Here is a 14,566-nt window from a genome sequence, read left to right on the forward strand (position 1 = left end):
GGGACTACTCAAATACTCTAAAACACAAATATTTCAACTTACTCACAATCGTCAACTCGCCGACCAAGTTTTATACAACCGAGAGATATTTTATGAAATTAAATTAAAGCTCCGAATTGCTTCAATTCACTACGAGCTTCCCAGTGTATTTAGAATCCTCGCGTAATAAAATTAATATCTGTGTGACTGATATGAACAAAAAATCGATACTCGTATTTTGGGTGCTCAAATGATCGTTAAAACTCTGATTTAATTCAAGCTGCACGCCAAAATTGCCCAAAACTCGATCTGCCTTTTATGACATCAAAGACGCAAAAAGTGTGAACCAAAAAATGATACAAAAACTCGCTTCATAAAGTCAGCCTAATGAAACTAGTTTTTTACGTACCCTTTGGCTTTAATTGCAAAAGCTCCCAATAATAAAATGAAACTCTTTGATTAATTCAGCAACGTTGACAGTTAGTGCTGATTTATATTAATCAAAGACGTGACTTTTGTTTTTCATTGCCGAGCTCACACAAACAGTGGAGCTTTGTTCATTTCTTTAAATTGAAACTAGTTTAGGTCTGAATAATTCCGTATCTTTTATTATCGCGAATTTACGGAAATAACTTTTATCGCGTCTAACGTAGTATTCGGAAAATTAATAGCCAAGATATAGTGCATTGTAACCTAACCGAGTTAATTAACTACAAGCTGTGCCATCTGTCGTATTCCTTTCCAATTCCTAAGTTCAACAACCACATGCATCACCTTTGCGTTATTGGATATATTTCGCGCACAAACGAACATTCTTCATCAACCTCATAAATCACAAAAAAGTGTTCCACGAAAGAAACATGGGCCTTAGACACTCATTAAGGAGAATCACTATTGAGATAATTTCAGACGTTACGTGATCAGAATTTTACGGTGGTGGTCTTTGTTAATTTTCGAAAGATAAGAAACTTATTTACTGCCAGTCCAGACATTTTTACTTAAAAATAGTTGAGACGGTTTAAGTGGCAAAGCTAACACGTAAAATATACTTAATCGGGCGTTTAATAATGATGAGGTTGTTAAATACTAATTAATTTTCGAGATGATTAACTGGTTACAAAGTGAGTTGAAAGCAGTTTAATGTCAATATTACTACATTCCAAATTGATTTATCCAATCTAGATGATCTTTATATGTCGCATGTTTCAATTGTTAGCTCCTGGATGAAACGGTTCAATTTGTGGAAAAAACCTAAACGAGCGAAATCAAAGGGTGCAATAAATGCAAGTGACAGTTAAAATAAAAAAGTAACTGGACCAGAACAAAGCCTTTTACTTTGGTATGACTTAACTACAACTGGTGCTCAATTAATGCTCTTCAATTTCAGCACGGAGGAAACGAAAAGAGCAAATGTTTACAAAGCCCATCATTTTTTAAAACAACACCGAAGTATAAGACATTTGAAATTCCATCGTGTCTTTGTAGAAATGCACTTTAGCATTTTTGGCTGAATAAATTATAAAGTCCACAATTCCGCTTTGAAATATGTAATAGAGGTACACTTAGGAGAAACCCTGAAAACGTTTATTCTACAAATCTGCTCTTTATAAAGGACAGAATGCTGATGTTTGTTTAAGACGTCGATTTTGAAATGCGTATCGGATACTTATCCTTTTTGTTGAGTCGAATGCTGATGCAACATTTTGTGTGAATTGTTTGAAAGTTGAAAATGTATGGGTCGAGTCTTCACCTTGCGTTGTCAATACATTATTGGTGTTGGATATGCGCCATTATGCTTAAGTTGTAGCAGTTGTCTGGGATGTAACAAAGTTTCGTAAAGTATGTTTGTTGCAGCTCCCGCGGGAAAACCGACGATCACAACTGCGCATAATACCTCGTCGACAGCATTACACATCAGCTGGCGACCGCCTCATCATGAGACCATCCACGGCGAATTTTTGGGCTACCGTATAGCATATCGGCCGAGGGACAGAGGAGACGAAGCTTTCAAAGAGATATACATCCGGGACCCGAATGTAGAGGTACGCATTGTTTGAAATAAATAAACGAAAGAAATTGGGCAAATACTTCGGAGAACTTTCAGCAGAGTGCTCGATTTCGAACCCATGGGAAATCACAGAAACTCCGCTAAACCTCTTAATCCAATGACCTGTCCATTAATAGGCCGTCGCAGGCACCGCTTCAGCACACCGCCCGTATTAGCAACCATATACCCGTTTCGTCCTCAATTGCATTTGCCGTTTTTAATTAAGCCCTGTCTCTGACACACTTTAAACCGTATAACTTACAAAACGGACACTCCACCACTCCCACACTAACGATTTTTAAACAAAATTGATTTTATTGCCACACCAACAACCTCAACTCTACAAAAAAATTTAATACCTTCGACAAGAAGCAATTCCGAAATGCCAGCTAAAACTCGCCATAAAAGACAGACTCTACTGCAGACAATGACAATAGTTAAATGCAAACATAAACTATTATATTGGCCGTGCACCTCATTTATGATTCCATTTCATAAAAGAAAAAATACCTTTTCCCTTCCCGCAAAATATGTACTTAAAACAACCGAAATTTGTCCAAACGCAATTATCTTTCTGTAGACTTGACGGTGAAAATAATTAGGAAAAACTTCGCAAAAACTTTTAAACAAATCAGCGATAATTTTAATTTCGCCTGAAAAGCAAATTAAATGAATTCAAATGATTGGGATTAACTATAAGCATCTGCACCAGGCGGGAAAGGGGAAACGCCTTGACAAACATCAATATTTGTCTCCCTATTACACCCCTAAAATTCTGCCAGTGGACGCCTCTGGTGTCCGCTTGTATTAACAAGGTAGACAGTGTTTAAACACCTGTGTATGATGCGCTGCATAGGCTACGAACAATCAAAGAAAATTATTTTTATCACATCTTTGCATAATTTTGCAATTTACGATCGTTTCGCAATGTTGACAGGACCATTGTCGTAACACCGATGGATAAATAAATGAATGTTCCATCACTTTGGAACTCTGGTTTTACCTACATTTTCCACTTAAAAAACACGAAATTAAAACGTGAATTTTTAAAGGAGAAATTTAGAAAATTGGCCGTCGCCTTGCCACGGAAACACTTGAACAAAAATCGTTTGGCTTGACGAGCCTGATTTACTGTAATGTTTCAAAACACCACAGCACGAATTATTCTTTGGCAAATACGTTTTAATTTTACAAATTAGAGTTCCGATCCGTGACAAAAATAGAATTTCACCAAGAAATTATCGTGCAGCTGTGGTGATAAATCGATATCAGTGTTTTAAATAAATGCGATTCTATGATTTAATCCCATTATGAAGTAATTTCGTTGTAAATGGTATAGTCATGGTATGCACCATCACTGACAAAGCTATTTGTGACAGTAAACAATCACATTTTCACGAAGTTGCGCTTTTAATCAAAATTGTTCGAAACTGTTAAAGCTAAATTCGGCTAACATAAAATAAAGCGCTGCAATTTGGTAAATCCAGTGAAACCTCGATGATTAGCTGACCCTGTGATGGACCAAGCTAAGAGATAACAGAAGAAATAAATATTTTAGCTCTGAGCTGAGAAAGTTGGGTAATTAGTTCTGTTGAAAGACAGTTAAAAACGCGAAAAACTACGTTGTACGTACGCACAATCTTGTATGTATTTAACAATTATTATAATCTTTATTTGGTGTATGACGGTTCACTGTTTGCCCTTTTTGGGGAAGGAGATTCCGAGTACATCGTGTTTTCTCTCTATTAGAATGGTTTTCGATAAGTTCCCGATAAAAACTACAACAAACGTAAAAATATAAACGAGTAGATTACAAATGACGATGATAAGACGCTTGATGCTCGATTCATTCTGGTTTGTTAAGCAAACTGTTAATATTATTATTTCTCTATTTATCGCTTAAATTAGAATTAGATTCGCTAACAGAGCTGTCGCAAGTAAGTAGTTACAAATTGGAGGCAGTATTTGCCGAAATCTGAGAAGTTGTTAAGTACTTTTGTGTTGCGTTCGGAATAAATGTGTCAGAAATGAGCCACCTCTACAGTTATCGAAGAAAGTGGAAGAAAAGATGATTTAATTCTTGTTTATTATATATATTGATTCAGCGTGTCGGTGAAGTTTTCCATTTGTGGCCCAGTATCAGGAAACGTGACATTTTTACGTTTTTGTTTTTTACGAAGTTTATATATTAGGAAAAAGAAAGTGTCAAGAGGGGGAATGATTAGTTTGAACCGGGGTGCGTTATTGACTGGCTGTATTACATGTTCCTCCAGGGCTGGATTAGAGTTGCCGAAGCCCCTACACTACGTTCCGACCAACACTTTCTTAATCATTTTTAAATAATTCAAAAAAGAAAGTTCTTGTAGATTCTCTTGTTTCAATGGACAGAATTTTTTTTGTAACTCCAAAGGACAAAGAGACGCGTGATCCGGCCCTGGTCCTGCGTGACAAGTAGGGGCAGACCAGACCAGACCGACGTAAATTTCAGCAGGCTGCACAGCAACCACAGACGTGACACATGATCTGTGATAGGTATCGCAATTGTAGCGGTGACACGGCAACGCGACGTGCTGATTTAATGTGAGGGCGCGTGGGGTTGCGGCACGCGGTTTTAACAAACTTAATGGAGAAGTGGAGATTCGGCCGTAAACTAACTATAAAGACGATCACATTCATTACGATTTCCTAACATGAATTAGCGGTGGGTGTGCACCACTCCTGCGATTCTGCCAATACGGGCTTTTCCTTGCGGACCGCTTAAGCACGCCGTAATCGCACACGTGTTTATTTGGGTCGGGTCGCCAGCTTGGGACTCATTCCTCTATATTATCTCTTATTGTTCCAGAGCCACACTATACAAAATTTGGAGACCTACACCCAGTATCTCGTCTCGCTCCAGGTGTTCAACCCCGAAGGACCCGGGCCCAACACCACGGTCCTGGTCATGACCGACGAAGGAGGTACGGCAGTCTTGCTCCAAATCCCGTGTAAAAGCAACTCTAATCACAGGCTTTCGCCACGATAAGTCTATGTTTAAGTTTCACAATTCTTTCGTTTCAATGTGAACGGTCAGAAGTAATGGAAAAATTGCTTCTGCGCCATCTGTCAGTGTAGGAACACACTCAAACGTGCTCCCTTTTGGCCTTAAGAGTGTTGTTTTTCGGTATGGTCATACAGAGTCGCTTATTCAGCTCGAGTCGGTAATCCCCGGTTGCCGGACTTAGACTAAAGCTGCGGGGATATAATTTGCAGAATTGCCGGTTTCATATGAACTTCTGCCCTCAAGTCATCCGATTCCTGATCATTCGATTGATTAGGGGGGATCCCCGACGGTCTAACACGTCCATTATTTATCCTTGTCCTTTTAGCTCAGTAAACAGGCAAGGAATTCGCTAATTTAGTGCCGTTTTCTCGTCACACACGCGAAATTAGAGTCCGGAAGAGAGTGAACTCTTGAAAGTTTTGCCCCATGTGCTCAATCCGCTCCGAATGAATCAATACCCCAGACCCTAAGTAAGCTTTCGGGCTTTCAGCTGGCGGCGCTTGCGCTCCCTATAGTGATGTGCCCCTCACATGATCGCAAAATTCGAGTATAGTCCGAAAACAATCCAGGTTTGGCGATATTCTCGCTGGCTGCAGCCTTTTGTTCCTCGGGACAAAGGATTTGGCGAGCAGGTGGTGGCGCGAGGGCGAGTAATGCTGGCAGATGCAACCTGCAAAGCGTGTGACTGTGCGATGCTGCAGGAAGCGTGTTGATGATTCCGAGTCGGTTTTGTTTTGCCGCTGTAGGCTGCAGGATGAACGTCGCGCAGAACGTGAACTTCCCTCTCCAATGTGAGCGTGCGCCTCGTGGTGCTGCGATCGTTGCCTAACACTCCGGTCCCCCGGTCATGTCGGTCTCTCGCCCTTAGCTCCTCTCTCATCCCCGCTCGTTGTTTGCCGTGCTGTCACTGTTCTGGGTGGTGCTGGTTCTTGCAATTTCGGGCTCTACCATCACGGAATGACCCGTTCGACGCAGATCTGTCGCTGGTTCGCGCTTTCGTCTCGTTTGTAAACATGTCGAGCAATGGAAACTTTACAACGGCCTATTCGCGTAATTAATACTCTTGAGTGAAGGCTTCATTGTGTTAGGATGGGTCATGTTGTTTATTTACTGGTCGCGATTTCCGGAATCGTCGCCGCTGACTCGACCACTACGGAATATAAACAAGACAAAGAACCAGGTACTCTACTGATCCTCTTGTGTTTATCTTTAACCTGACTAACTTTCAATTCTACGACTATAACCTGTACTTATCTTGACACACCTACTCTTTCCAGTACCTAGCAAGCCGCGAGATCTCACCGTTTTGGAAGTCTCCTCTGATACCATCATGCTCAGATGGACCCAACCTGAGAAACTCAATGGGGCCATAGAAGGATACAGAGTTTATTACATGTATAACAACTATACTGACACGAACAGTAGAATCAAACCTGTATCGCCTTATATCACATACAACTTAACCAACTTAAGTGAGTTGTTTCACTTGACGAGTACAGGGAACAAGGAATGACATTTTTTCATTTATTTTAACTAATAAGCTCATCTGGCTGCTGTGTCTATTTGGGGGAAAAGGATGGAAAGCAGTCGACGTATTATTACGTTTCCTGTTTGCGACCTTTTTTCTTTACTTCGGTTGATAAAGATACAAAAATTGAACTTGATTGCATAAATGGGACATCCCTTGTTTACCCCTATGCTCTTCATTTGACCGCATTCAAACTGTTTCCCGTTTTTAGAGCCGTTTACTGAATACAAAATATGGGTTAAGGCATTTACTAGAAACCACGAGGGAGAACCATCTGATCCTATTTACAACACAACCGATATTAGCGGCCCAAGCTCGCCAAAATTATTGAACTTAACTTGCCAAACACAAGATACGATATTTTTCCAGTGGGCCAGACCAGAGCATTTTTATTATTCTATTGATTATTATTATATTTATATCTATTTAAATGACCGCATTTGGAAGAACATCTCTATTGAATCCTCCACGGAGCACCTAGAGACCTCGGTAAGTGGCTGAATTGTTTTTTATTGTTTACCAAACTTGTTCGTGTAAAGAGGAAGTTCATTTACATGAGGCAATTAACGCATCCTTCCTCGATTATCAAAAAAACTGCGATGTTTTAATGTGAATAAATAAACAGACAAGTTGATAAATATCTCAAGTGCACTTGTGTCGAAAAACAAATTTGACTCTATTATTGTTTAGAACATTCAGTCCTATTTCGCTGAATTATCATCTTAGTCTAATTAGAATTTATAATTTAGTGCCATACTTGGCCAAGTTAAAGGCGAAAGCAAATAAATGCGCCGCAGGTTACTCGAGTGTATAGACAAAGCAAAACAAACAAAAGTAACTCCAGTTCCTTACATTGTCGCCAAAAAATCTTTTCGGTTTTGAGTCGCAACCTAAATGAAGATCACTGACTTTACGTGCGAATGAGTCACAAACTTGACCTCCTTTTTCAAGCAAAAATTACCATCAGAATCGTACTCGTGTTTATTTTGGAGCGTCGACGATAAAAACTCGTACGTCAAAGGAGAATTTTCTTTAATCAACGGACGCAAAAACTTACTCGGATTCATTGTTTCTTAGAAAAATAAACAAGAGTTGTTTGGATAAGCGACGTATACATAGTGAGGTCATTACCCCTCCCATTCATAAAATCCCGTCGGAACATTTTTTGACTTTTCGAAAATTGTAGTACTCAGTGGAGAACGTGACGACAAACACCGAGTACCAGGTCCAGATGCAGGCCTCCACGAGGAGCAACCGCACTAAGCGCATAGTGAGGGGCCCTTTATCGGAGCCCAAGACGGTCTACATGCGTTCGGACTGCGATAAAATGCAGGAATACATGCGTCACACCACTCACGAGTTGAGTGCCGGCGTTTTGGCCGGTGTGATTTGCGCCAGCTTCTCGTTTTTATTGGCCGTATCAGCTTTTATCCTCTGGAGGTACCAATACACGTTAATTAATCAGTTCCCCCCTGATTTAATAAGCGCGCATCCTGTTTATTTCAGAAAATGCTTTCGCGTCTCGTACTATTATCTGGACGACCCCCCGTGTTCGGTGCCGACGGCTTCGCTGGACTGGAATGCGCCCCCTGACGGGAACAGCGAGCATAAAGGGGCCATTCCGGTGCACCTCTTCCCGAAACATGTGGCGGAGCTGCATGCTGATGGGGATATCGGGTTCAGTAAAGAGTATGAGGCCATTCAAGCTGAGGCCACGACTGATGAACACACTTCGGAACATTCACAGCATCCCGACAATCGTGTTAAAAATAGATATCTCAACATAATTGCTTGTTAGTTGGGCGATTTGAGTCGGTTGTGGTCTGAGATTGCTTTTTCCAGATGATCATAGTAGAGTTCAGCTGCTCCAAATGCCAGGACAGAAGAAAAATATCGATTATATTAATGCCAATTACATTGATGGGTTTCAATGGTCCAAGGCCTACATTGGCACGCAAGGGCCGCTGCCATCGACCTTCGATTGTTTCTGGAGAATGGTGTGGGAGCAGAGAGTTAATATTATCGTTATGATTACTAATTTAGTGGAAAGGGGAAGAGTAAGTTATTGTTCGCGTCAAATTTTTATCACTAGGTAGGGTAGTATTGATAATTTCGTTATTTTACTAGGATTCACTTAAATATCCATTCGCCATTGGTTCAGACCGGTTTGAGGTATTAGTGTGGTACCCTTGATTGTACTAATGACACTACTTCCTAGATTAGATGTTTTTATTTAATTATACACTTTTAATTAACACTGCCAAACTGGCGCTTAGTATCATAGTAAAATTGCGAATATTTCAGAGAAAATGTGATATGTATTGGCCCAAAGAAGGAACAGAAACATACGGTGTTATCCAAGTTAAGCTAGTCAAAGAAGACATTATGGCAACTTACACAGTGAGAACGTTGCAAATTAAACACCTTAGGGTAAGTCGGTTGAGTACTTTAATTTTTATTTGAAAGTCTTTCAATCAGATTAAGAAAAAGAAAGCAGCAATGGCGGAGAAGTTAGTGTATCAGTACCACTATACTAACTGGCCTGACCATGGCACACCCGATCATCCACTCCCTGTGTTACATTTTGTTAAAAAATCAGCCGCAGCCAATCCTCCTGACGCAGGACCAATTATAGTTCATTGCAGGTGCCTTTCAAAAATACACATCGCCGAAAAATCAATTTTGTTGTTGCAGTGCTGGTGTTGGTAGAACTGGCACTTATATAGTTCTAGACGCAATGCTCAGACAAATTCGTAGTCGGGGTGAAGTGAACATTTTCGGTTTCTTGCGCCACATCCGCTCCCAAAGAAATTTCTTGGTCCAGACTGAAGAACAGTACATATTTATCCACGATGCGCTAGTTGAAGCAATTGAGTCAGGAGAAACAAATATAAGCCGCGAACAGTTCCCCCGTTATGTTCAAATGCTGCAAAACCTAAACACTGAAGAGAAAAGTCAGTTGTGGAAACCAATTGACGTACAATTTAAAGTAAGTACCGACCGCGAGCTTTCGTAGTCCGAACACGTGCTTTGAGTCATAAAACTTTGCGTTTTATACTAAGGGCAGCACGAAGCTAATAATTGTACTAAAAACAGTGATTTGGTTGTTAGCAACCCAGTTTTCTGTCAGTGTTATCGTATTGCTCCGATGATCCAAGGCCACGTTCGGATTGCAGAGGTTCTGCTGTATTGGTGCGTAAGTGGCGTTGTCACATTCCTTGTTTTGTCTCCAGTTAGTCACGAGTTTTCAATGTAAAGACTTCAATCTCGTTTCGGCAAATAAAGTGATAAATCAGCCAAAGAATAGGACGGCAAATATTTTGCCGGTGGAAAGTTCCCGTGTACATTTAACTCCGAAACCGGGCGAAGATGGCTCTGATTATGTTAACGCAACTTGGATGCAAGGGTTCCACAGTTTGCGTGAATTCATAATAACGCAACATCCACTCAAGACTACAATTAAAGACTTTTGGCAAATGGTCTGGGACCATAACGCACAAACTATTGTGATGCTTAGCATTATTGATAATCAAGAATTTGAAGTATTCTGGCCTATGGATCAAGAAACGGTGGATGCGGACAGCTACAAAGTTAAGTTAGTTAACGAACAAGCGCAATCGACTTATGTGACAAGAGACTTCACGATGCAGTCGCTCCAAGACGATTATGAAATACCCGTTAAGATGATTCATTGCACTAATTGGCCACACCACTGCTGCAGTATTGCCGAAATTTACCATCTGCCAAATACAGTCCTGGATATGGGCATCCAGAACGGGCCTGTTGTCGTAGTAGACAGGTAAGGAGTGTAACAGTTTGAAATATTACGATTGGACGTGTGTGTGTGTTGTTAGGTTTGGCGGTACGGAGGCGGCGTCTTTTTGTGAGTTGACAACGCTGAAGAAACACTTGATGTATGATAATCACGTGGACGTGTACATGTACGCGAAGTTGTATCACAATAAGAGGCCTGGTATCTGGGGTTCCTGTGATGATTATTTGAGGCTCCATTTGGCAGTTCAGACGCTGTGTAGTCCGCCGGAGGGCACGCCCGACCTGTACGCGATGACAAATGGGGCGCTGAATGGGTCTTTATCAAATGACTGTGTGAGAGTACCTCCTGAAGGTATGGAAGCAGTGGGGCCTCGGCTCACCGTTGCTTAAATTTGCAGTTATAGTGTAAATATATGTGATTATCGTAATTGTTATTATGTCCATATTTGTGCCACTGGTGGCAGGTGTAACTGAAAATCATGATTAAAACGTACTTCTCTTGTCTAGCTCAATCATTTTTTTATATTTAACTATAGGTTTTTGAAGTAATGAGAGAGAAGTATGGATTGATGATCCCAATGTTACTTGCTGACTCACTGTCATTCACCTATCATCCTCAGTGTAAGTCAATAGCATCACATAGTTATGTTTGTTAGACTGATCAAGTAGGTATAGACATGTATTATGCCGTTAAGATCAACTCCAAATTTCATGTTGGACATCATAGTTAGTCATTACCAATCTGTAGTGCCACGCTTAGCTTGCTATTGTCTCACTGTGCAGTTTCCTTTCTTACCGATTTTTTTCACTTTTAAATGGGTCTTTGTTTACTTACAGAAGCTCCTCTAATATCCCAGGATGTTATGAAGTGTAACTGATAATGATTTCACTTGCGTTGCATGTTTTGTTATTGTAAGTGGACAATAGTGCTTCAGAGGAAAGGTACTAAGTTCTCAGTTGATGTTGATAGAGCCAAGTGAAATGATGTGATGCACTATACCGACTATTCGTTTATTACAATTATTTGCCTCCAATAGACTCAAGATGTATAAAATTGTAGTTATGTGTAAAAAGATATGCGTGAACATGAATCAGATATTTATATAATATGTGCAGTGTAGAATAATTCAGTATTTATGTAAGTGTATAGACTTAGTTTTTGTATGATATTGATTTGTAAGAAGAGTACATCGATCATATAAAACATTCTGACTTGTTCTGGACCAATTTAGTGATTAATATAAATTCTCATGGTCCTTCAAGACATGACTGCTCACAAGGCCTTGAAAGGTGTCTACTGACATTGGCATGGCTCTTCTCATTTTCTACTGTAGAAATGGCTTATTGAATAGAATAGTATCCGTCCACCAGGCGATGTATCACTCAACCCAACTCACTAGACACCTTTCAAGCCATTATATCATATATTGGATGCCGCAATCTCATTAGGAAGTGTTCAATTTTAATTAAATTTCAACTTGTTAAAATACTCTTTTTTACATTTTTAAATCATATTATTTTTGCAAATTATGCGACAAGTTGATTTTTAATTGTAGGCGAGATTATTAAAAGGAGTGTCAATATTTACTTCATCGTTTTTTAAACCAAATTTATTTTATTTTAACTGTATTGAGTCTAATATTTATGATGATCAAACTGTAGTACTCTTTAAAAAAAGTTTTTCATCACCTTGTGTATGTTGCATTATATTTGTGTTAAATAAAAGAAATTTTTAATAACAAATTCCTATTTTTTATAACCATATTACCTTTAGCACCTACAATAAATTAAAATTAAAAAGTGGAGTATAGCGATAGTAAGGTGCATTGGCACATTTTTAAGTTCTGCCTTGTGGGGAGAGGAGTCGTATAATAATAATAATAAATTTAAAGCTTTCTTATCAGAGATGGTGAGGTAAACAATGATTACTATTAGAAAATAACGGGAATGAAGGAATTTTATATTAATGAAATAAAATACAACACAAAAATCAAATTTTCTCATTGGACAATAAATATGGCATATTCTTCTGCTACACTATGTAGTAAGACATTAAAAATAATATAACACTACTTGCAATGCCCCTTGAGAACAGTTTGTTTTTTAATGGTTTTACCTGTTTTTAAAACATTATAAAACCTTATTTGTGGTATATATTTAATATTTAAATGTTATCGTCTGAAATAGTTTTGTGTAACCCGCCTGTTTGAATTACATGACACGTTTAAAAAATAATTTAGAAAATTCGAATTTCGGAGCCAAAGTTATTCGTGCCATGTGGTCGTCAAAACTGAACAAATAATATTAGGTTATTTTATAAACGAACGTCAGTCTCGGAATTTGTGGTGAGATTTTGGAATGTGTTCAGTACTTTTTAATTTAACTAATGCAGTGTCTTCCGTTTCACAAGGAAGGAATCATCACCTCTCCAGCGAAGCAGCAAAAGACACAAGAAAGTAACAACAATGGTAGGTCATGATAAGTAAAAGTAAAAAACGCTTTAGCTCAAAATAAAATGTTGTACCCATGTCCGAGAAGTAAATCTTTTAGCTGAGATTCAGTCACATACTTTGTCAGGATAAATAAATAGTTTTTTTTTACTTCCATGCTTAAATTAATTCGTTAAATTTGTTACCTGTGCTATAATGGTACTCATTAAAATACTAGCTTGTGACCAGTGGGAGTGCAGTACTCCTCAGTCGTTGGTTTAAGAAAATGAAATAATAATACGGTACTCTCGCAAGTCCCTTTGCCCTTTAATTTCCCCCATGTTTTGTTTTCTGGTTCATTCAAACCACCTGTTAGATGTTTTAGATAACTTTTTTTAACAACACGAAGAGTTAGATAAATGGTCGGATGAATGTAACATATTAGGAAAAACAAAAAAATAATAATTCAATTTACTTCTATCCTATCCTATTTACTTCGTGGGAATAAGGAATAAGGAGATAATTTTGTAACTAATGGAGGCGCGGTACAACCTAGACATAAGTCCATACATCGGAGCCATGTAATTTACAAATATTAATCTTCTGATGAGTAGAGTCAATAGACTATTAGGTGTTTATTTAGCATTATTATGTTTATAACTACATAATTAAAAAACATAAAATGACAAACTGTATAAACCATAAAAGTAAATGAATAATTGTGATTTATAATGTAATGTAGTTTTTATTTATAAATTGAGTTGGAATAAACCGGCAGTCTTAATAGTTTTTAAAATAAAATGCGATGAACGAATATATGCTGAATCGAAGCTCAAACTTTATCTGCTTTGGATGCTGATACATTTAAATGATCTATTTAAAATTCCTAGGGTTTTTTCGGATATTCCATTCCGAATAATAAGCAGGCGGTTTAGGAGCGGTCATCAATTTTATTGTTTTGTTTATATAAACCGCAAAGTACTATCTTTGTTATTTTGAGTTGGCGGTTTAGATTAATTTTTCCCCAGTTTTATCGCTTTCTTGTAATTTTTTATTTTTTGTACTCAAAATGCTATGTCACTATTCTCTGATTTATAAAAGAGGTAAAAATATTGCTTCCAATAAATCACAAAGAAAATTGCCTCACTATTTCATCGGGAAATTTTTTGAAAAAAAAGGATATGATTCATCTGAATAACCATTACATGATTCAAGAAAAGGCACAGACTGGCACATTTGCAGTCACGCAATTAAAGTGTAATTAACATTAACGGGACAGTAATAAACAATTTATTCCCTTAACGATGCTTTATTTGTAAATAATGCAAAGTAATTACTATTAATTACGACTGGAACCGGCCTTACTTCTTTGATTGAGACAGCTATTACTTGGGATTTCTGCTCTTGTTGTAGGAATTGAGTAGCAGACTGGATTTATGGAAATGATAAGAGTTCAAGTTCGGCAACTTGCTTGCGTCACCATTGATTGTATCGATCGGAAATTCTGTGACGTTCAAGAAATTTTAATGACGTCTCATGTTGTAGGCAGACTTTTCCAATTAAAAATTGCTAATTTGAAAATCTTATTGTTTTCAATGACACTGCAAATGTTTGGACGGTACGAAATCTTGTCCACTTGTTTTTGTTGTATAAAAAACCGTCAAGGTTGATTTTGTTGATTTCGGTCGCTTTATGAATTCGAATGTTTTGTAATGAAACCACAACGCCGTATTAATTTTTTAAATTATGCTTCTTTAGTGGTGAAA

The 14,566-nt window shown here is 38.4% G+C and overlaps 1 protein-coding gene across 4 annotated transcripts in view; it reads left to right on the forward strand.

The window, feature by feature from the left end:
- Window positions 1-12,114, forward strand: part of Ptp99A (Protein tyrosine phosphatase 99A) — a 96,007-nt gene extending 83,893 nt beyond the window's left edge. For 2 of the 4 annotated variants that reach the window (XM_015980171.2, XM_064359270.1), the window contains 14 exons: window positions 1,834-2,021; window positions 4,872-4,986; window positions 6,347-6,541; window positions 6,809-7,086; window positions 7,784-8,037; window positions 8,104-8,390; window positions 8,440-8,654; window positions 8,725-8,769; window positions 8,902-9,027; window positions 9,076-9,242; window positions 9,292-9,586; window positions 9,831-10,396; window positions 10,452-10,723; window positions 11,209-12,114. In XM_015980171.2, coding sequence (XP_015835657.1) covers window positions 1,834-2,021; window positions 4,872-4,986; window positions 6,347-6,541; window positions 6,809-7,086; window positions 7,784-8,037; window positions 8,104-8,390; window positions 8,440-8,654; window positions 8,725-8,769; window positions 8,902-9,027; window positions 9,076-9,242; window positions 9,292-9,586; window positions 9,831-10,396; window positions 10,452-10,723; window positions 11,209-11,249 — 3,044 coding nt within the window. In that variant the 3' untranslated portion in view covers window positions 11,250-12,114. Of the gene's footprint in view, window positions 1-1,833; window positions 2,022-4,871; window positions 4,987-6,346; window positions 6,542-6,808; window positions 7,087-7,783; window positions 8,391-8,439; window positions 8,655-8,724; window positions 8,770-8,901; window positions 9,028-9,075; window positions 9,243-9,291; window positions 9,587-9,830; window positions 10,397-10,451; window positions 10,724-11,208 lie in introns of all 4 variants that reach the window. The other 2 variants (XM_008202362.3, XM_015980167.2) reach the window with 2 other exon arrangements.
- Window positions 12,115-14,566: the final 2,452 nt, after the last annotated feature.

This window comes from Tribolium castaneum, chromosome 10 (genome assembly GCF_031307605.1).
Source record: "Tribolium castaneum strain GA2 chromosome 10, icTriCast1.1, whole genome shotgun sequence".
Lineage (NCBI taxonomy): Eukaryota > Metazoa > Arthropoda > Insecta > Coleoptera > Tenebrionidae > Tribolium > Tribolium castaneum.